General features: G+C 42.6%; 1 protein-coding gene across 3 annotated transcripts in view; it reads left to right on the top strand.

Moving 5' to 3' along the window:
* Positions 1-22901, top strand: part of MAP2K4 (mitogen-activated protein kinase kinase 4) — a 389322-nt gene that overhangs the window by 291226 nt on the left and 75195 nt on the right. For all 3 annotated transcript variants that reach the window (XR_003856494.1, XM_029600229.1, XM_029600228.1), the window contains one exon: positions 7439-7566. Coding sequence is in view for 2 of the 3 variants with exons in the window: in XM_029600229.1 (XP_029456089.1) it covers positions 7439-7566 (128 nt within the window). In the remaining variant the exon portion in view is untranslated. The remainder of the gene's footprint in view (positions 1-7438; positions 7567-22901) is intronic.

Here is a 22901-nt window from a genome sequence, read left to right as displayed (position 1 = left end):
CTTATTCGTTCTAACTACTTCTTTCCTCTAAATGGTCTGTGTAGGCCTGCTCGAAGAGCCAAGTCTTCAGTGCTTTCTTAAACGCCTTAACCTTGAAAGCCTGTTTCACTAACCTACTTGTTTGACTTATCCCAGTTACTTTCCTACCTAATTGCCTCACCCTGTAACCCCACCCTACGTGTATTAGCACATGTTATAGCAACTAACCCACAACTTATCACGAAACTGTAAACTGATGTAATAAAAATATGCTGTAATGTTATTTAACTAATTCACTAACCAAACGCTGTAAACCGTTCTGATGACGAAACCAAATGACGGTATACAAAACACGACAAATAAATAAAATAAGTCAAAATCACCTTCATTTAATACTCAAGACATGTTGCACCACCTCCAAAATTAGGGCACAGTAACCAAATGTAATAAATCAGAAACCATATTTATTTTATTTATTTATTTATTTATTTATTTATTTATTTATTTATTTAAAGCTTTTTTTATACCGAGGTATAGCTAGCTGCCTTCACTCCGGTTTACATTATCAACAACCATTACATAAAAGAGTAAGTGAACTCAGAGAACATTAGCAATACGATTACTCCTTATTACAATTTACAATTTAAATATGTAAACCTTCACAATCCCCCACTTGTCTAATATGTAAATCCCTCAATGCCAGACTCACATGAAAAACAATGCCCACACCTCTTACCAGACCAGATATACCCTCATCTATTGAATTTATGGATAGTCAGGGAGGCAAAGTTAAACCCTAACAATTCCTCTCCTCCTGAAGACAGGTATCAGTAATATAGAGATTAAAGTAACCCTCATTCCTGGTATAAAGGCTGCATATGAGGGGGATCAGATGCAAAAATGAATTACATAAAATATATATTGCAAGTATAGCAGACAACATATATTCTTTGTCAGAAGAAACTAAACACATCGTTAGGTCCATCCTTCTGTCCAGATCCTCAGGGATTCACCTTTCACATATGTTCTGTTTTATTTACACCAGTCACACCAATAATCAATATACGCATTCAGGTATTTCCTCCCACCTCCCTGCCTTTCCAAAAATAAAAGATCAAGGAACTCTTAAAGGTGGGAAAACTCAACAACTTTACTGAATCAGTATCAGTCATATCAATACCATCAACAGCAGTCTGTTTCATATATACAGCAAAATATCTAAGTAAATATAATAGTCTCTGGTAAGAAAATATTTTTTTAAAATTCAAATCATAAATAATACGAGTTGAAAAACTTTGTGGGAAAACAAAACCCAAAAATGGAAAAAAATTAAATGTTGGAGATTTATTTCTGTAGTGCACTTATAGGTTATTTTGTTTCTTTTATTGCGTGTTAAAAGTTCTCAAATATATGGTGAAAGCTGTCTTAAAGAGTTCACGTAATATGTGCTCCCTCTTAGGAGCTATCCTGTTTTAATTCTTTAGTTTGTTTCAGTCCCATGAATCCTGGGGCATTTTAGCTGGCAGGGAAGTACATAGAAACATAAAAATGACGGTAGAAGAAGACCAAATGGTCCATCCAGTCTGCCCAGCAAGCTTTCATACTTTTTTTTCTTTCATACTTTTCTGTTACTCTTGTCCCTTTAAATAACTTTTTTGGTTCTATTTTCCTTCCATCTCCGCCATCGTAGATAGCAGTGCTGGAGTTGCATCTGAGTGAAGTATCCAGCTAATTGGTTTGGGGTAGTAACCGCTGTAATAAGCCAGCTACTCCTACGCTTGTTTATCCAGCCTGTGAATTCAGTCTTTGTGGTTGTTTGAATATAAATCCTCCTTTCATTCCCCCTGCCATTGAAGCAGTGAGCTGCGCTGGATATGTATTCAAAGTCAAGTATCAGGCTTGATTTGGGGTAGTAATCGCCGTAACAAGCAAGCTACACCCATGCTTATTTGTTTTACGCAGACTATGTAATTCAGTCCTTGTTGGTAGGTGTCTGAATATAAAACATCTTTTCTTCATTCCCCCTGCAGTTGAAGCAGAGAGCTATGCTGGATATGATTGAAAGTGAAGTGTCATGCATTTTTGGTTTGAATTAGTAACCACCGTAACAAGCAAGCTACTCCCCTGCTTTTATGAGGATGCAAATCCTTTTTTCCACATTTCCTCTTGCCATTGAAGCATAGAATAATGTTGGAGTCACATTAACCGTGTGTATGTTTATTGATTAAGGATATTCATCTCCAGGTAGTAGTCGTCATTCCTGCAAGCCACCCCCATGCCTCTTCTCTTCATTCACATCCTCTAGACTTTATTGATCCACAGTATTTATCCCACGCCCCTTTGAAATCCTTCACAGTTTTGGTCTTCACCACTTCCTCCGGAAGGGCATTCCAAGCATCCACCACCCTCTCCGTGAAGAAATACTTCCTGACATTGGTTCTGAGTCTTCCTCCCTGGAGTTTTAAATCGTGACCCCTGGTTCTGCTGATTTTTTGCAACGGAAAAGGTTTGTCATTTCTTTGAATCATTAAAACCTTTCAAGTATCTGAAAGTCTGTATCATATCACCCCTGCCCCTTCTTTCCTCCAGGGTGTACATATTTAGATTCTTCAATCTCTCCTCATAAGTCATTTGATGAAGACCCTCCACCTTTTTGGTTGCCCTTCTCTGGACCGCCTCCATCCTGTCTCTGTCCCTTCAGAGATACGGTCTCCAGAACTGAACACAGTACTCCAGGTGAGGTCTCACCAAGGACCTGTACAAGGGGATAATCACTTCCCTTTTCTTACTCTATATTCCTCTCTCTATGCAGCCCAGCATTGTTCTGGCTTTAGCTATCGCCTTGTCACATTGTTTCGCCGACTTCAGATCATTAGACACTATTACCCCAAGGTCTCTCTCCTGCCCTGGGTACATCAGCCCTTCTCCCCCCCATCGAATACAGTTCATTCGGATTTCTACACCCCATATGCATGATTCTGCACTTCTTGGCATTGAATCTCAGCTGCCATATCTTCGACCACTCTTCCAGTTTCCTTAAATTCCGTCTCATTCTCTCCACTCCTTCCGGCTTGTCCACTCTGTTGCAGAACTTAGTGTCATCCGCAAAAAGACAAACCTTACCTTCTATCCCGTCCGCAATGTTGCTCACAAAGATATTGAACAGGACCTGTCCCAACACCGACCCTTGCGGCACTCCGCTCAACACCACTCTCTTCAAAGTAAGTTCCATTTACCATCACACATTGTCTTCTGTCCGTCAACCAGTTTACAATCCAGGCCACCACCTTGGCACTCACTCCTAAGCTTCTTATTTTATTCACCAGTCTTCTGTGCGGAACCGTATCAAAAGCTTTGCTGAAGTCCAAGTAGATGACATTGAGTGCTCTTCCTTGATCCAATTCCTTGGTTACCCAGTCAAAAAAGCCTATCAGATTTGTCTGACAGGATCTTCCCCTGGTGAATCCATGCTGCCTCTGGTCCAGCAATTCTCCCGACTGTAGATAGTTCACTATTCCTTCTTTTAACAGCGACTCTCTTACTTTTCCCACCACCGAGGTGAGGCTAACCGGTCTGTAGTTACCAGCCTCTTCTCTGTTTCCACTCTTGTGAAGCGGGATCATTACCGCTCTTCTCCAGTCACTCGGCACCACTCCCGTTTCTAGGGATCTATTGAACAGGTCACACAGTGGACCCGCCAGCACATCTCTGAGGTCCCTCAGTATCCTGGGATGAACCTCATCAGGCCCCCCCATGGCTTTGTCCACTTTCAGTTTCCCCAGCTCTTCCCATACATTCTCTACTGTAAATGGAGTTACATCTACTCCATTCCCCTCTAGTTTCTTGTTAACTAGCGACGGTCCTTCTCCAGGGTCGTCTTTAGTGAACACAGAACTGAAGTATTCGTTTAATATTTCTGCCATTTCTTCGTCTCCCTCCACACATTGATCCTTTTCACCTTTCAATTTCACTATACCACTTTGAACTTTTCTCCTTTCACTGATGTATCTGAAAAATGTTTTGTCACCTCTCTTTACCTCTTTAGCAATCCTTTCTTCCGCTTGACTTTTTGCTGTCTTGATTACTTTTTGTCTTCCTCAGTTCTACCAGATATTCTTCTTTGTGCTCCTCCCTTTGGGATCCTTTATATTTCTTGAATGCTGTTCTTTTAGCCTTTATTTTGTCAGCCACCTCCTTGGAGAACCAGATAGGTTCATTTTTCTTTTGCGTTTCTTTACTTTTCTAACATATAGATTAGTTGCCTTGGTAATTGCTCCTTTTAGTTTAGCAACAAGTTGAGAATTAGAAGCCAAAATGTCCAAATTTTGGATTCTTTATTGTGGAAACAAATATCTTTAAAAAAAAGTCCGACTCAGGCCGAGTTTCGCCCTCTTACAATGGGGCTGCGTCAGGGGCTCAACTTCATCAAATAAAAATTCTTGAATGTTCAGATAGAATGTAAATGAGAGGCATCGGATGGTCTCTGGATCATAGTGCCAGTCAATGTTGTGCTGTAGTCAGTTAACAATATTGCCGTGAATATTTATTTTATTTATTTATTTTATTTATTTATTTTATTTTATATACCGGCAACCGTTTGCACATCGTGCCGGTTTACAAGTAACTTATAACAAGGAATATTGTTTACAAGTAACTTATAACAAGGAATATTGTTAACTGACTACAGCACAACATTGACTGGCACATTGACTGGCACTATTGTTGTGCTTGTTGCCTCCACGGCTTGGTTAGACAGCCTTCCTTGTTGCTTTATCAATCCTTTTAGTTTGGTCCACTGTTCCACATCTCTCTCGTTCTCCTAGCCTACTAGTTCTTCCTCCAGGTACTTCCCCGTTTCATCAAAGTCTGTGTTTTTGAACTGCAAAACTTGGGTCCCTGTGCTTCTTTTCCGTATCCTTTTTGTGATATTAATCCATACCGTTTGATGATCACTGGTGCTGAGGTGGGCGCCCACCTGGACATCAGAGACATTATCTCCATTAGTGAGCACTAAATCTAGTATAGCTCCCTCTCTTGTGGGTTCCGTTACCATTTATTTGAACAAAGCTCCTTGCAGAGCATCCACTGTTTCTCTACTATTGTTAGATTCTGCAGATGGGATTCTCCAGTCTACATCCGGCAAATTAAAGTCTCCAACAATCACCACTTCTCCCTTCTTTCCCATCTTTTGGATGTCTTCAACCAGATCTCTGTCAGGCTCTTCCTTTAGGTTTGGAGGCCTGTAAACCACTCCAATAAAAATAGATGTCCCATCTTTTTTTGGGTTGACCAATAGTGCTTCTTCATTGCCCCATCTTCCTTGCAGCTCAGATACTTGGATATTGTTTCTGATATAAAGAGCCACTCCTCCCCCTTTCCTATCCTCTCTGTCCTTCTTTAACAAGTTATACCCCGGTATTGCCGTATTCCAGTCATGAGATTCCGTGAACCAAGTCTCCGTGACAGCAACAGTGTCCAAGTCCGTCTCCACCATTAGGGCTTGCAGATCTGGGATTTTATTGCCCAGACTATGAGCATTTGTGCTCATAGCTTTCCAGCTTTCCTCGTTCAGGTTACTGCTGTTCTTGACTCCTTTTGTGACTTTACTTGAGTTTTGTTATCCACTTCTCCCTTTCCCTTTGCATTTGTGCAAGGGAAAAGATTAGTGCCTTTGACAGATTCATCCAGCACAATGAGCTTTTTCCTTTGGTTACTGATCTGGAATTCCTGTATGCATTGGGTTTCTTCTTTCTTTTCAGATAACACTTCAATCTTTTTCTCAAGAACCTCTTCAGTATTTAATACAGAGAAGGCTTTTTGTACTTGTTGCACTTGATACAGTGTGTGTCTCTGCATCAGAGGTTCAATTCTACCAGAGCCCTCTGTAATCTTGTTGTTTATTGAGTTTGATTTCCTTAATGCCCTGTGTGAATGGGGGGCGGGGGGTAGACTTGTGAGTTGCACAGCTGTCAGGCAGGATAAGACCTGTGAGTCACAGGTCTTATCCTGCCTGAGCCCACTGTAAATCTCTTTATCCTTGACTTTTGGTTTTTCTGTGATAATGGGGAATTAATTCCTGAATATTGTAAAGAGGATGAGCCTTTCTTCATTGAAGCTAATTGAGCTTTACAGATAGACACCGTAAATCCTGATGGGGAAGTTAGACCTTTCTAGACACTACTTCATTCATTCTTCCTTTAGTTGTGCTTCTGGGGAACCAAAAAAATACACCACCATTTATTCCAGTCAATTGGGAGCCTTATCAAGCTGGTCCTCCTGAACTTAGGGTTCTTTAATACTGTTACTGGAGAGTAGCAATGCTGGCTTCTTTCTCAGAAGCTGTTTATTGCACTTAGAACACTGTAATTTCTATGCGGTTCCATTCTCCCTTTTCCTCCCAGCTCCCTCTGTCCAGTGCTTGATGAACACTCTTCTCTCCTTCTATTATCTCCCTCCCAATTGGAGGAAATGCTTGTTCTTAGCATTTATTCTCCATTTCCAATTGGCCAAAAACTTCTGATAAAAAATAAAATTATAGACTGTATGCTGATTGGCTTTCACACTGTCTTGCTTTTGAATATCTTTATTGGTAAGGCTGTTTCCCCACAGTCTACCACTATTTTCTTTAAAGTGATTGCAAAAGGAAAATGCTGATTTTTCAAGTCCAGTGCCCTTAATTTTTGGATCTTTAAAGTATAGTGGAAAACAGCATCCCTATCCAGGCAGCAGTTTAAAGATATGGAATTACTTATTTAATCTTGGCTGATCTGAGATTTATTTCTAAATGATCTGGTATTAGAGAACATTTATTCTTACCCTCTCCCCACCTCCCCACCTCCCAGTCAACTAAATAACATATCTATCTCTATACTGGAGACCTTATGATCAATATTAATCAGCAGCTTACTCTTGAAAGCTTGCTATTTCAAAGCCACACCCTTACCTCCTGCCACTTTATATTCTACTCAGTATCACTGAAATATAATTCTGTTCATGTTTAGCGCTACGTATTCACATTTAGTGCTATGTTTAAGTTGAAGATAAAAGAAACCTGTGCTTTTAAATATAGAAATAATATGCCAGTGAATAAAAACCCTTGCATTGAAATACAGACGAGAACTGTGTTTGTGTCCTGTAGCCCTACTTAACAATTACTGTTATTGACAGTCACTAGCACGCTAATCTTCATTACATTTGAAGTCTCATTGGTCACACCCTGATGAATGTTTGGAAGTAATATAAAGCACTTAAATTTAAGTGGGTGAATATTTAATAAAATCCCCTAATTTCAGCTAAGGTGGAGTGTAACAGTTTTAGCAAACTGAAAGCAGATTAATTTTAAGGCTTTAGCAAGTAAGAGTTTTTGTAAGATATTTTTGAGCTATCCATACCTGAGTGCCATAGAATTGTAATTTTGGACTATTATTATTAACACCTACCAAATCATCTTTTCTTACAGACATCAAACCTTCCAATATTCTTCTGGACAGGAATGGAAATATCAAACTATGTGACTTTGGCATTAGTGGACAACTGGTGGATTCCATTGCCAAGACTAGAGATGCGGGCTGTAGACCATACATGGCTGTAAGTCAGAAGTGTAAAGCTTGAAATAAATTGACATTACTGTACACTGGAGATGAACCACATCAGGAAAATATGATTTATGCTTGGTATACAATTAAATATCACTAATAAACCTTTATGTGATTATTTATTTTACAACTGTCTTGATAATGAAGGACCTTTCAAAATTAGCAAGCAGTGAATTAAAAGATAGGATTCACGGACTCAAAAAAAAAAAAAAGATAAAGCAATAAGTTTAGGCAAGTATAGAAATGCTTGCAGTATCTATACAGGGGGAGAAAAAGCTCATGCTTATTTAGTATGGTATTACTGTTATATTAATATGAGGTGAGAGTTAAGGGTCTTCATATGTATATTTCAGAGAAGAGGGGCAACCTGAGCGATTATAAGAAACTTTCAGATACTGCTGATTTAAATAATCAATAAGATGTAAACATTTTTCAGAGGAAAGGAAATTCTAGAACAAGGGATCATGAAATAAGGTTGAAGTGATATAGTTAGTCATATATTTATGTTTTTTTTTTATTTATGTTTTTTTTATATACCGGTCTTCTTACATTATATGCAAATCAAATCGGTTTACAGAGAACTATTGAAAGATTTGCTTGGGAGCAATTACATATAACAAATAACTTTTTGAACAAACAGATAAATAGAACTTTTTAAACAAAAGTTAAATAGAGAAATATATTAGACAAATACACTGAGTTATAAATGTCTAAATGTCTTAATGTTTTAAATAAAACTTTTAAATAGCCTTTATAAAGGAAGAAGAAATAAAAATAGATAGCCAAAAGACAACGTCTAACTCAAACATGGTATTAGGAATTATTCCTATTCCTAAATGTATAGATGTCTTGCTGGAAACAGAAGTCATTGGAAAACTAACTTCCGCTTGAGTGCATCGACTTGTTGATATATACTAACTAGCATTTCTTCATAGGATCAAAGATGCATGGAACAGCCTTATAAAATGTAGAAAAGTTAAAACACTATCAGAATTAAGAAAATATGGGACAAGCACAGAGGATCTTACTGGTGGAGGAAAGATTGTAACGTTGTAGAGCAAATTGGATATGCAGTTTTGGAATAGGTACTAGAAAAGGAAAGAGTAGATGGGCTTTGTACTTGTTGTTTTCTGTCAGATTCTTTGTTTATCTTTTGTTCATTAATCAACTGAAGAATGTTACTTAAAAGAAAAAAGGTTTTCGTCCATTCTGTTTCTTTAAGTAAACCCTTGATAAATCAAGCCCAAAGTGTTTCAAACTGTACATGAAATATAATACCATATGTGGTATAGTACGTGCCACTCTTTTCAGACATGGTTATCATGAATATTCTATCACGCAGAAACACAGAATATGATGGTGGGGACCCATCCAGTCTGCTTTTTATGCAATACCATAGATTCTAGTTAATCTATAACTTTCCATTCACAATTTAGGGTCCTCTCTACTTCACTCAATTGATTTAGCTACCCTGATACAGGCATTAGTAGTATCTCCTATAGATTACTGCAATGCTTTATATGTTAGACTACTTCAAACAAAGCTAAAGAGTCTGCAACAAGTCAAGGATGCAGCAGCAAACTTTCTTGCTAATAGTAATTATATATGTGATTCCCCTACCCTTTGTCCAGATTATGAGTTAACCATATGTTTAGGGTTTGGGGTACTGCATGAAAAGATATATTTACCAGTGTGATTTATCTTTGGGTTTGTTTACTTGAGTGAGGCAGAGACAATGTCCCTGTCACCCTGATACCACATCCAGTGCCCTTCCCAAATAACCTTGCACTTTTGGCACAACAGACCAGATACAATCATCACACTAGAATAAAACAGTAAATAACCCTTTATTAGTATTCTGTAAGTAGGCAGTAAATCCAGCCAGAATAGTGAAAGAGAAAAACAAATTAGTGAACATAGGATACCAACAAATGATGTAATATTTCACATAACAATAAACTTGCAGTTTTCCTCTATTAAATCAAGCAATGCAAGACCAACAATGGTAATGGATTGTTGGCACTGAAACCAATGTACTTTAATAGATTATATTGGAATATGAAGTCCGAGATATGTGTGGGAGAGCAGTTAAGCAGACAAACATTTGAAGGGTATTTTTACCCTTGAGTACTCAAAGGAAAATAAATTGTATCAACCCCAATATCACCAGTATCTTTGGTGTGCACCCTGCTCCAAAACCACAAAATTATAGGAAGGAAAAAACCCAATCCAAACAATGAAGGTGAGCTAGCAAGACGAAAATCTGCAAATTTGATTACCTCCCTCGTCGTATTCCTTTCCAGATCATTTATAAACATATTGAAAAGCACAGATCCCAATACAGATCCCTGAGGCACTCCACTGCCCACTCCCTTCCACTGAGAAAATTGTCCATTTAATCCTACTCTCTGTTTCCTGTCTTTTTGCCAGTTTGTAATCCACGAAAGGACATCACCACCTATCCCATGACTTTTTGTTATGTTTATGTAAGAATGTGACCCTGGGCTGAGATGAGAGGTGTCTCCGCCCACAGGGAGAGGAGCCTTGTGAGCCTCACCATCAGCAGGCACAATCTCAGTGGCGTGGAACACAGCTAGAAGCAGAGACTTTATTATGAAGGAAGGGAAAAGTAATGTCTACAGAATTGGAGATGTAGTAGTACAGTCCTGAGCAATGGGAACTACCCAGAGTGAGGCCACAGCTGAGAAGATCCGGTAGTGGCCCGTGGAGCAGGGTACGCCAGGGATCCCCTTTGACGAGTGTAGGCACCTCAGGAATACAGATCCGGTAGTGGCACGTGGAGCGGGGTATGCTGAGGATGTCTGTACAGTAGATGTTAAAGAACTGGTAGAGATGCTGGAACCTAGAAGTGGCTCCTGTGGTTGGTGTGTAGATATTCTGCAGTGCAGGAAAGCTGAATGGCTTCTACTGAAAAAAGGCGGTAGTGGCCCGAGGTTCGAGATACACTGCGTAGAATCCACAATACAGTTTGTATAGTAGAAGTCAGTAGAGGTACTCACAATATATGGTTCCTGGAGAGAGAGAGAACTGAGAAGCAGGTCTAGTAGCAGTCAGGCAGGTAGGCCCTCCGAGGAGATGGTAGCCGGGAATGCAGGAGACCCCCCAAGGAGCGGGTACTCAGAGCGTTTAGATGCCAAGACCAAGTCAGGAACAGGAAGTCCTTGAATGAGGAGGATTCAGCAAGACGGAACTCCTTGCTAACTCATTAGAAGGCAAGGGCTGGTCATATTAAATACATTAGTGGGTTGACGTCATCGGGAGGGGATGCCCCTGAGGTTACCGCCTCCTGTCCGAGGAGGCCCTTGCGCGCGCCTAGGTAATTCCGGGTCCAAGATGGCGGTCAGCATCGCCCACGCTGTCCCAGGAATGCCAGAGAGGTCAGCAGGGATTGGCAGAGACCACCACTCTTCCCAGACTTAATGCAGCGGGAAAAAAAGATCTGAGCATGAGAGGTGACAGGTGTAACAGTACCCCCCTTCTTAGGGCCCCTCCCCGGGGGTTTCGGCCTCCTAGGATGTGACCTGTGGAACTGTTGGATCAACTCCTTGTTGAGGATGTTACATGCAGGCTCCCAACTATTTTCCTCAGGGCCAAATCCTTCCCAGGAAATAAGATACTTCCATCGTCTGCCGTGTTTTCTTAAATCAAGGATGTCTTCCACTTGAATACATGTCTTCTTCGGCAGAGAGAGGCTGGTGTTCCGGTGTTTTCCTGGAGAATTTTGACAGGATGAGTGGCTTCAGAAAGGAGATATGGAATGCATTATGTATTCTGAGTGCTGATGGTAGCTTCAAACTGTACGTGACTGGACCCAGGCACCGGAGAACTGAAAAGGGTCCTATGTACCTTTGCGCAAATCGAACTGATGGCAGTTTAAGGCGGATGAAGCGGGTACTAGGCCATACCTTGTGGCCGGGTTGTAACTGTGGTGCGGCTCTGTGATGGGCATCATAGAACTTCTTGGCCTGTTGTCCAGCCTTCTGGAGAAGTTCTTTTGTGTGTTCCCACAACTGATGTAATTCTTGCGCCGATGCCTGGGCTGCAGGAGAAGCTACGGATAATGGTATTGGTAGTGGAGGTAACAGCTGACATCCGTAAACTAATTGAAAAGGTGATGACCCAGTTGAAGCAGACTGATGTGAATTCAGTGCAAATTCAGCCCAGGAGAGCAATTCAGACCGGTCGCTTTGTCTGGAATTAACATAAGCCCGGAGGAATTGTTTTAGTGTGCGGTTCGTTCTCTCCGTCTGTCCGTTGGCTTGTGGGTGGTAAGCTGATGTTAAGACCCATTGAGATGTCAAATTTCTTGCACAGGGATCTCCAAAACCTAGCCGTAAACTGAAACTCTCTGTCCGAGAGGATATGTAACGGTTGAACAACCTTGCTAATTCCGGGGCAGACGGTAAGCCGGGCAGTGCCACAAAATGTGCCCTTTTAGAAAAGTGGTCTATGGTGACCCAGATGGTATTATTACCGTTGGACAAAGGCAAATCAACTATAAAGTCCATGGCAGTGTGTTTCCATGGTTCACTAGGAGCGGGCAGTGGTTGGAAGAGGCACGCGGTCAAGGTGGAATAGTGATGAATGAAGGACCTGTAGTAGTTCGTGAATCCGAGAAATCTCCGCAAAGCCTTAAGACCAGTAGGTTGGGGCCAGTCCCGGATGCTTTTGGTCTTTTGCGGGTCCATTAGGAGTCCCTGGCTGGATACCACATAGCCAGGAAATGGAATGGATACCTGATGGAAAAAACATTTCTCTAATTTGGCGTATAGGTGGTTATCCCTGAGTCTTTGGAGGACGTTGGCAATGTCTACTTGATGGCTCTGTAGGTTTTGGGAGAAGACCAGTATGTCGTCAAGATATACTACTACACAACTGTACAACATGTCCCTGAAAATTTCATTCATCATGTTTTGAAATACAGCTGGGGCGTTGCAAAGGCCGAAGGGCATGACTAAATATTCAAAATGGCCATCGCAGGTATTAAATGCTGTTTTCCATTTATCACCCTGGCGTATGCGGACCAAGTTATTTGCCCCTCTGAGGTCCAGCTCTGTGAATATTTTGGCCCCTTGGAGCCATCAAAGAGTTCAGAGGTCAGTGGCAATGGGTAGTGGTCCTTCATGGTGATCTCATTTAATCTGTGGTAGTCTATACGTGGGCGAAAGGATCCATCCTTCTTACCCACAAAAAAGAATCCGGCCCCGGCTGGAGATTTAGAAGGCCTAATGAAGCCCTTCACCAAGTTCTCTTGAATATAGGCTGACATAGCCTGAGCCTCTGACAAAGAAAGTGGGTACACCCTTCCTCTGGGAGGTTCAGAATTAGGTACTAAATTGATGGTGCAGTCAATAGATAATGTCCTGGTAGGATGAATATTACTGAGGTACGCCCGGAAGGGAGGTGGCAGTGGTTAGGCACGGCATGGGAGTGACTACTTGTAGACATTTCCCATGGCAGTCTCTTCCCCTTTGGGATAGTTACAAAGTGTTCCAATCAAAGTGGGGTGAGTGCATCTGTAACCAGGGAATTCCAAGTACTACCGGGTGTATAGCTTTATCCAAGACCAGGAAGGAGATGGTCTCCGAGTGGAGCGACCCCGTGCAGAGACGAATAGGTTGAGTAGAATAAGTGACCTCACCAGGAAGTGGCTCGCCGGGTATGGATGATAGCAGTGGCATAGGTGTCCGGACGGTGGGAATTTGTAGGTGCTCTACGAGTTATCTAAGTATGAAGTTTCCCCCTGCTCCGGAGTCCACTAGGGCTAATGTGTGGAATTCGAGTGTATTCAAAATGATGGAGACTGGAAGAGTCAGTGGAGGAGATGGAGAAGTTAGACCCTAGGAGGAGTCCTCCGGCGGATCCTAGATCTGCGAGTTTCCCGGACAGATAGGACAGGAGAGGACTGCATGGCCAGGTTGCCCACAATATATGCAGAGGCCTAATCTTTTACGATAACGCCTCTCCTTGGCTGTTAGGTGGCTGCAGCCTAATTGCATGGGTTTTCCTCCTCGATATTGGGTATGGAAGTGGTCTGTGTAACCAGAGCAGGACAAGAGCATGGAACTCCTGGTGTCATCTTATTAGGATCCTTTATCTCTTGCGAGCGCTCACGCAGACGACTATCAATTCGTCCTGCAAGATCAATGAGGGAGTCCAAGGTATCAGGGAGCTCACAGGCTGCTAATTTGTCTTTGATGCGATAGTTAAGACCTTCCAGAAAAATAGTCCGCAGACAACCCAGGTCCCAAAGTAACTCGGAAGACAAGGTTTAAAACTCAATAACATAGTCAGTCAGAGGTTTGGCACCTTGTTGAAGGTGTAGGAATGCAGATCCAGCGACTGTCTTACGAGCGGGATTGTCAAACACTGAACGAAATAGGGTAAGAAAACCCATCAAATCACTGAGGATAGGATCATTACACTCTGAGAGGTGAAGCCCAGGCCAGGGCTTTCCCGTCTAAAAGAGACAGGATGTACATAGTTTTGGACACTATGTCTGGGAAATAGGTAGGCTGTAAGGAGAAGTGCATACAGCAGTGGTTCAGGAAGCCTCTGCATAATAGGGGATCACCTGTAAAATGAGTGGGTGCAGGCGAGGGCACAGAAAGTCTTACAGGTCCAGCAGGTGAAGAGGCAGTAGCCTTGTCAGGCAGAGATGTAGTGTTCAGTCGAGAACTTAGCTGATTGAAGGCATTAGCCAGTGTCTCCAATGTCCTTTGCTGTTCAGCCAGATGCTGGGCCAGACCAGGGATGGCCTGAAGGGCTGAGAGCTGAGCCGGGTCCATGGAGTTAGCAATCTGTTATGTTTATGTAAGAATGTGAACTCTGGGCTGAGATGAGAGGTGTCTCCGCTGACAGGGAGGAGCCCTGTGAGCCTCACCATTAGCAGGTGCAGTCTCAGTGGCATGGAACACAGCTAGAAGTAGAGACTTTATTATGAAGGAAGGGAAAAGTAATGTCCACAGAATTGGAGTTGTAGTAGTACAGCCCTGAGCAATGGGGAATATCCAGAGTGAGGCCACAGCTGAGAAGATCCGGTAGTGGCCTGCGGAGCGGGGTATGCCGAGGATGTTTGTACAGTAGATGTTGAAGAACTGGTAGAGATGCCAGAACCCAGAAGTGGCTCCTGTGGTTGGTGTGTAGATATTCTGCAGTGCAGGAAAGCTGAATGGCTTCTACTGAAGAAAGGCAGTAGTTGCCAGAGGTTCGAGGTACACCGCCTGGAATACACAGTGTAGTTCATGTAGTAGAAGTCAGTAGAGAGAGAGAAACCTGAGAAAGCAGGTCTAGTAGCAGTCAGACATGTAGGCCCTCCGAGGAGCAGATAGCCGGGAACGCAGGTGATCCCCCGAGGAGTGGGTACTCGGAGCGTTTAGGTGCCAAGACCAAGTCAGGAACAGGAAGTCCATCTTGAATGAGGAGGATTCAGCAAGACGGAAGTCCTTGCTAACTCAAAGAAGGCAAGGGCTGGTCAGATTAAATACACTAGCGGGTTGACGTCATCGGGAGGGGACACCCCCGAGGTTCCCGCCATGACATGTTCAAAGGAGGCCCTTGCATGCGCACGCCTAGGTAATTCCGGGTCCAAGATGGCGGTCGGCTCGCCCACGCTGTCCCAGGAGTGCCGGAGACGTCGGCGGGGATTGACAGAAACTGCCATTCTTCCCAGACTTGATGTAGCGGGGAAAAAAGAGGTGAGCATGAGAGGTCGCAGCTGTCTGCGACCGACAGGCATAACACTTTTTACTTTTCGTAGAAGTCTCTCATGAGGAACTTTGTCATATGCCTTCTGAAAATCCAAGTACACTACATCAACTGTTCTCCTTTATCTACATGTTTATTAACTCCTTCAAAAAAGTGAAGCAGATTTGTGAGGTAAGACTTGCCTTGGGTAAAACCATGCTGACTTTGTGCCATTAAACCATGTCTTTCTATATGTTCTTTGATTTTGATATTTAGAACACTTTCCACTATTTTTCCTGGCAGAATTCGCACATCTGATCAGCATACCATCTTGACACGCCCACTCGAGGCTATCAGCTTTGAAAGAAGGGATAGCATATTAGCAAAAGGTTTAATTTTAACTACCTCTTTTTTTTATTAGGATCATCTTTCAAAGGTCTGAGTTTTGGATCTTCTGAGCCAGGGACAATCAAATTATTAAAAAAAAAAAAAAAAAAGCCTGTAAATCTCATACTGCATCCATCCGAGTGCCCACTGGTAATTGTATGGCTAATCTCGAGGAGATGAAATGTGTTTTTTTCCTAGACTATTTTTCTGTGCTGTACTCTGATCCCTCTCCTGCATCTTTACCTGATATTCAGAGTTTTCTTACCTGGCTTAACCTACCACGTCTTCCTGGAGATCAAGATGAAAGGCTAGCGGCCTTGTTAGAGATCCAAATGGAGGTTAAGCAACTTCCAGGGGTGAAATGCCCGGGACCTGATGGATATCTTGTGGACATTCTTAAAAAAAAAAAATTCTTCTCACCTTTTTTTGCTTTCACTCTATTATGCAGCTGGGCTTTCTGATAACTCATTGGGGACTCTGGGGGATGCAACTATTTCATTGACTCCTAAGAAGGAGAAAGATATTTTGGACAGTAGTTCCTATCGTCCAGTTTCTTAAATTCAGATCTGAAAATATTTGCTAAGATCTTGTAGTTAAGACTTGTAAAGTGTCTGTTTTCAACATCAACTACGTGTAGACTCTTTAATAACATCCATTTCTCTAAGCACTGTGGAAGTAATGTTTTTTTTTTCCTTAGACATGGAAAAGTCCTTTGATTGCTTCTCCTGGCCTTTTTTGTTTACTGCACTTCTTAATGTGAGTCATTCTGATAGATTTATGGCCTATTATCCAGGCAATAAATCTATGTATGCTGCACTGAGAGCCCATCTCTTAATTAATGGGTCTCTCTCAACATTCTTCAATATTGCACTTGGTACCCGCCAGAGCTGACCTCCATCCCCTCTTCTGTTTGATTTAGCCATAGAGACTCTGGCAGTGATTATTAGGCAGGATCCTGAGATCACTGGCTTTCACATGGGTAGGCAAATGCACAGAATTGGGTGACTTGTCTTACCTGTCTAAAGTATTGGTTTGGATATATTGATGTGCCGTGGCTTCAGATGGAACGGCTTCAAGGAGAAATTGTAGATCTCTTGATGCTATCATTTATTTTGCCTATTACACAGCAGATCACATGGGCTAATGCTATTTTGGCATATAAACTTAGACTTTGGAGCCAGGTCTTGAGTTACCTGGGTCTGGGAGATGAGACATTATCCCCTCTGGCCTCTGTCTAATGGAACTCTAGAATTTCGGGTCACACGTTCTCACCGGCCTTTAGAGACTGGCTCAGTTGTGGGAGGAGGGGTCTTTTCAGACATTGTATTTAATCTGACCCTTTTCAATATCTACCTCCTCCCCCTTTGCCATCTGTTAACAAGTCTCAATCTCATTCACTACATCTATGCTGACGATGTTCAGATTCTGATTCCCATAACAGAATCCATCACCAAAACTCTATCGCTCTGGAACAACTGCCTACAATCTATCACCAGTCTCCTCAACAGTCTAAACCTGGTCCTCAATGCTGCTAAGACCGAACTACTATTCATCTCCTCCAACCAAGACAACCACCCTCCACAGTCCCACCACAACTACCTGCACACCCACACTCAAGTAAGAGATCTGGGGGTAATTCTCGACAACCGCCTTAATCTAAAGAATATGATCAACACTATAACCAAAGGTTGCTTCCACAGACTACAGGTGTTGAAAAGACTCAAACCTCTCCTATACTTCCACGACTTCAGGACAGTTCTTCAATCCTTAATATTTGCTAAAATAGACTACTGTAGCGCTCTAGTCATAGGCCTACCCAGCTCAACCACCAAGCCACTACAGATGAAAACAAAAACACCACGGCCAGAATTTTAACCAACACCAACCGGAGAGAACATATTACTCCCATTCTCCAAAACCTACACTGGTTACCAGTCTACCATAGAGTCCTTCACAAATCACTCACCCTGATACACAAGTCCATCCATAACCATCTTCATCTTGACCTTGAAATCCCTTTCAAACTCCATACTTCCAACAGACCGATTAGAGAAATCTACAAAGGAGCGCTACAAGCCCCTCCAACCAAAGCCACTCGCCTCATCTCGACCAGGGACCGAGCTTTTTCAATAGCAGGCCCAGCCATCTGGAACAACCTCCCCGCAGATCTCAGGTTGGAAGCTTGCCTCCTAACATTTAAGAAAAAACTTAAGACTTGGCTGTTCCGACAAGCCTTCCCGCATCCTTCGGATACACATTAGACGATCAACCTGTTTCACGAGCTATGGAACTGCGCTCCTCCTCTATTTACTTCATATACATTAGTACCTTCGCTAATAATCTAGCTTGCACTAGCCCGGACTCCATTATGACTCACCTGTTTTAAGTTATCGCCCTACTCGGGCCTTTATTTTCCAGCTGTCCAAGCTTCCAAGTTTATAGTCCTTGTTTAATGTAACTTTGTTTTTTCCTTCTGATTATAAAAAAATGTTGTTCCGTTTGTTACAGTTGTCTATCCCCGTTCGATGTAAACCGATCTGATATGGTATTTAACTATGAAGGTCGGTATAGAAAAATGCTAAATAAATAAATAAACATTTTTCATCCCTTAGGGAAGAATTTGACCTCCTGCAACAAATGCATGCTTATGTACAGCTGTGTTGAGCTGTATCTGATATAACAGTTCTCTCCAGCTCAGGAAGACCTCTGAATGGGATAGCGAATTATATGGGAGACCATGACTTGAATTTTAAGGGTAACCAGGCTATTTATTGGGGTATTCTTTCGGTAAAATTTGGGCGGATGACCCCGATATCATTGATGGAAAGATGGAATATCGATTTGGAGGTAACCCTTGAGGGTAAAACTTGGTGCATATATGGACCGCTCATTGTAACTCTCTGTATATGCGTTGTAAATAATTGATGGTCAGACTATTACATAGGATGTACTGCACTCCTGTCTTCTATTCAAAAATTTACCTGGCATCTGGAGGGAGAGCAGAGAGAATGTATTTATATTCATATGTGGTGGTACTGCCTGGGAGTGAGGTGCTTTTGGAGCAGGGTGTCTTGGGAAATAGCTGACATCCTAGATTTAAATTTAACAATGTATGAGGAATTTACCATCAGTATTATCATACTGATGTGGATTAATTTTGGTTTTTGCATTTACAGCTTCCTCCTCCTGTCCCTCAAGCCTACACGTGCATTTCTTTCTTGTTGTACGCTATTGTTAACTGACCTGAAGTATTATCAATTTGTTTGTATTATACCTTAATATTATTTGTGTGTTGCAAACCATATGTACTTGATGTACTATGTTGTGTACTTGTTGCAGTAAATTGTATGCCAAGAAAAGTTTACAAAAATAGTTTAAAAAAAAAAAAAAAGTTAAAAAGAAAAGTCTATAGGGAATATCCCTGCTGGGTTCCACAGCAAGGAGAATTCTTCAGAAACAATACCATTCATAAGTATATTTGCTTTAAGGTCCTAGTAAATATGACCAGGAGACGGAAAAAAAATCTTTTGACTACCAAAGAAGCAAATCTACAGCATTTGCTATCTCAATAGCAGCCAGCAATTTTCAGACTTTTGGAGTTAGTCTCCTGAATTGGCCCTTTTGAAAATTTACTAGGACTGAGTATCAAAATTTAGACTCCTAGTTTCATTAGGCTCCTAAAATGTGAATGTGACTACAGTGCCAGAGTTAGGGCATGGAAATAAAGTTAGGAGCTTAGCACTGATTTTCAGAACTAGGTGCCTAATTTAGGAACCTAAATCTACACAAATGAATAGCAGGTCTAAACTTAGAATCCTAAATTTTAGGCACCTAAATTTATATGAATTTTCAGCTGAAAACTTGGGATCCTACGTTTGGCTGAAAATAGGTGCCCAACTTAAACCTTTATATGATTGTCATCTTGTCCAAAAACATTTAAGAAAATGCTGAAGTCCTTTGTATTTCAGCTGGCATTTGTTGACTCTGGTTAGTTAATCAGATTGTTCCTGTGTTTAGATGTATAATTCTGTTTTATTTTTTGTAGATTTTTTTTGTTTTGATTATGAATGTTTTATCTTTTGTAAGCCACATAAAGCTACAAGTTATATGGCAGTATAAAAATATCTTAAAATAAATAAATACATAGAGAATACTTTGCATCAAAACAGCAGCTTTGGACAGGCTACTCTAAAGAACTTATTTAATTGATTCCTTTAACTTTCCTTCAGCCTCTGGCAGAATAAAGTGTAATAATTATTTTCATGCAACCTTTAGCTTGGGAGTCTCCACCTGTGTGGCTGATCCTTGCCTGTTTATCCATAGAGAAGAAAAATTGATCACCTGTAAACAAGTATTCTCTGTAGACAAGACAAATCAGCAATGTGTAATCCCTCCTTAATCCCCTTAAATTTGAAGGTCATCTTGCAGTAAAGACTGAGGAGACTCACATGGGAACAGCCACTTTTTATGATCTTTCTGGGCTCTAACAGAGCTATCTGTCTCAGTGCCCTTGGATGACATCACCCACTTGTATGGCCAATTTGTCCAGCTGTCTACAGAGAACACCTGTAACAGGGAATAACTGATTTTTCTTCATTATGAATTTATTTTCCAGATAATTAAGTTTGAGTATGGGTTTTCTTTCCTTTATGAACAATTGCTTTCAATACAACAACAAAAGATGCAAACATACATGCTATCACAATAATTGATTCATCTCTCTTTACACATTTCAGCCACATGAGCCAGTATTCACGGGACATCTGGAAGCAGGTGCAGGAGGTGGCCAAGCAGCTGCCTTAGCAGCAGCAAGATACCTCCATGTCACTGTTGCATAAGGACCTGGAGTGCGGAAAACACAAGGTCAGAGTGACCTACAATGTTTTTGAGACTGCATTGAGGATCTCTGCAGTGGGAATTAGCACGGGCCTCGGATCTTTGACCAGAGGTACTGGAACGACTCTGACATGCCCTTTACTGAGGCGAATCTCTTCGAAGATAGGGTGAGAGATGCAGTGGCCCAGCTCTGGGACCACCATGAAACCCTCCACAACTCTCTGCGAGCACTCTGGACCTGTCCTCCTCCTCTAGGAGGACGGTAAGATCAGAGCAGAGGATGTCTTTTTCACCAGAGGAAGTACTATTCTCTGCCCTCTTGCATCAAGGCTCCCGCAGCAATCCCAGGCAGCAGAGAGCCCCCAAGCACCAGCTAGCGCCTCAGTCAACTCCAGGGATGGGGTTTTGACTGGGTCGTAGGGAGCATAGGCCAGTCATCTGTACCCGGGATGTTGGATCTTCCAGTAGGGGCAGGCTGTACTTCTTCGCAAACCAGCGGTCTTATAACCTCGGACCAGTGGGCTCTTTCCATCGTCCATCAAGGGTACCAATTGAATCTATTGGGTGTTCCGCCATATTGCCCTCCGAGCCCATTTTGGGGGCCGGTAGCACATCAGCAGTTACTGCCAACGGAGCTCTCTTCCCTCTTAATGGCCAGAGCGGTCGAGCCTGTCCCACCAGGGCAAAGAGGTGAGGATTTTATTCCAGGTTCTTCCTCATTCCAAAGAAAACAGGAGGACTGTATTCCATTCTAGACCTAAGGGCCTTGAACAAATTTCTCAAAAAGCAAAAGTTCAAGATGGTTTCCCAAGGCACCTTGATCCCCCTTTTGCAAAAAGGGGACTGTCTATTCTCCCTCAGTCTAAATGATGTGTGCACTCACATTGAGATCTTCCCCAGTCTTAGGAAACATCTCAGATTTGTGGTTGGAAAACAGCACTGCCAGTACCAGGTGCCATTCGGGCTAGCGTCAGTGCCATGCATATTCATAAAATGTCTGGCCATGGTAACAGTGCATCTCCGCAGGCTGGGGGTGCATGTTTTCCCTTATCTGGACAATTGGCTGCTCAAGAGCATATCTTGGGCAAGGGCCGTCAGGTCCATGTGCTTGACCATACGAGTGCTGGAGTTGCTAGCATTCGTCATCAACTACCTGAAGTCCCATTTCAGCTGGACTTCATAGGAACCCTGCAAGACACGGCTCAGGCCAAGGCCTTCCTGCTTCATCAAAGGACCAACAGTTTGACGACCATTGCGACAAATGTTCAGAGCAGGCAGGTGTTAGCCTGGCACATGTTGAGACTGTTGAGCCATATGGCCACACCCGTCCATGTCACTCATTGGCACAATTACACATGTGCAGAGCCCAGTGGACCCTGAGGTCACAGTGGGCTACGCAGAACCTCCAGGATTGCATCTGAATCACCCTGTCCCTCTGGATCTCATTGTCCTGGTGACAGGTACTTTCAAATCTGGAACGAGAAATCTCTTTTCGAAGTCCTATCCAATTATCCTCACCACGGATGTGTCTACCCTGGGCTGGGGAGCACATGTAGATGGGCTCAGCACCCAGGGTCTCTGGTCTGCTCAGGAAAGCTGTTATCAAGTCAACTTTCTGGAGCTTCGTGTGATCAGGTACACACTATGGGCTTTCAGAAATCAGCTGTCCAACAAAGTTGTCCTGATCCAAACCGACAACTAGGTAGCAATATGGTATGTCAGCAAGCAGGGGGGTACGCGATTATACCTCCTGTGTTAGGAAGTGGTTCAGATCTGGTCATGGGCCCTGTCCTACAGGATGGTGTTCAGGGCCATGTACCTGGCTGGGACAGAGAACATGGTAACGGATAGACTGAGTTGTGCCTTCTGACCCTACGAGTGGTCCCTGAACCTGGGGGTGGTAAGTCGTATATTCCGCCTCTGGGGCAACGTGGATATACATCTATTCGTGTCCCCTTGCAACAGGAAGATGCCTCTGTTCTGCTCCCTGTACAAATCAGACAGCAAACCAGCCTCGGATGCCCTTGCCCATCATTAGGGCAAGGGTCTTCTGTACAGATATCCTCCGATTCCCTTAGTGGTGAAGACTCTCTTGAAGCTTTGCGAGGACAAGAGAACTATGATCCTCATAGTCCCTTATTGGTTGAGAAGGTCTGGTTTCCACTCCTACGGTAGTTGTCCATGCAGAGACCAATCAGTCTAGGGACTTTCCCAGATCTCTTCATGCAAGATTGAGGCAGGTTGCCACATCCCAATCTCCAGGCCCTGATGCTAACAAACTGGATGTTGAAAGGTTAATCCTGCAACCGCTTGATCTGTCAGAGGATGTCTCTCTGGTCCTGGTGACTTCTAGAAAGCCTTCCACTAGAAAGTCCAATGGACTGAAGTGGAGGAGGT

Source organism: Rhinatrema bivittatum, chromosome 4 (assembly GCF_901001135.1).
Source record: "Rhinatrema bivittatum chromosome 4, aRhiBiv1.1, whole genome shotgun sequence".
Lineage (NCBI taxonomy): Eukaryota > Metazoa > Chordata > Amphibia > Gymnophiona > Rhinatrematidae > Rhinatrema > Rhinatrema bivittatum.
This window is presented reverse-complemented; position numbering and strand designations above follow the sequence as displayed.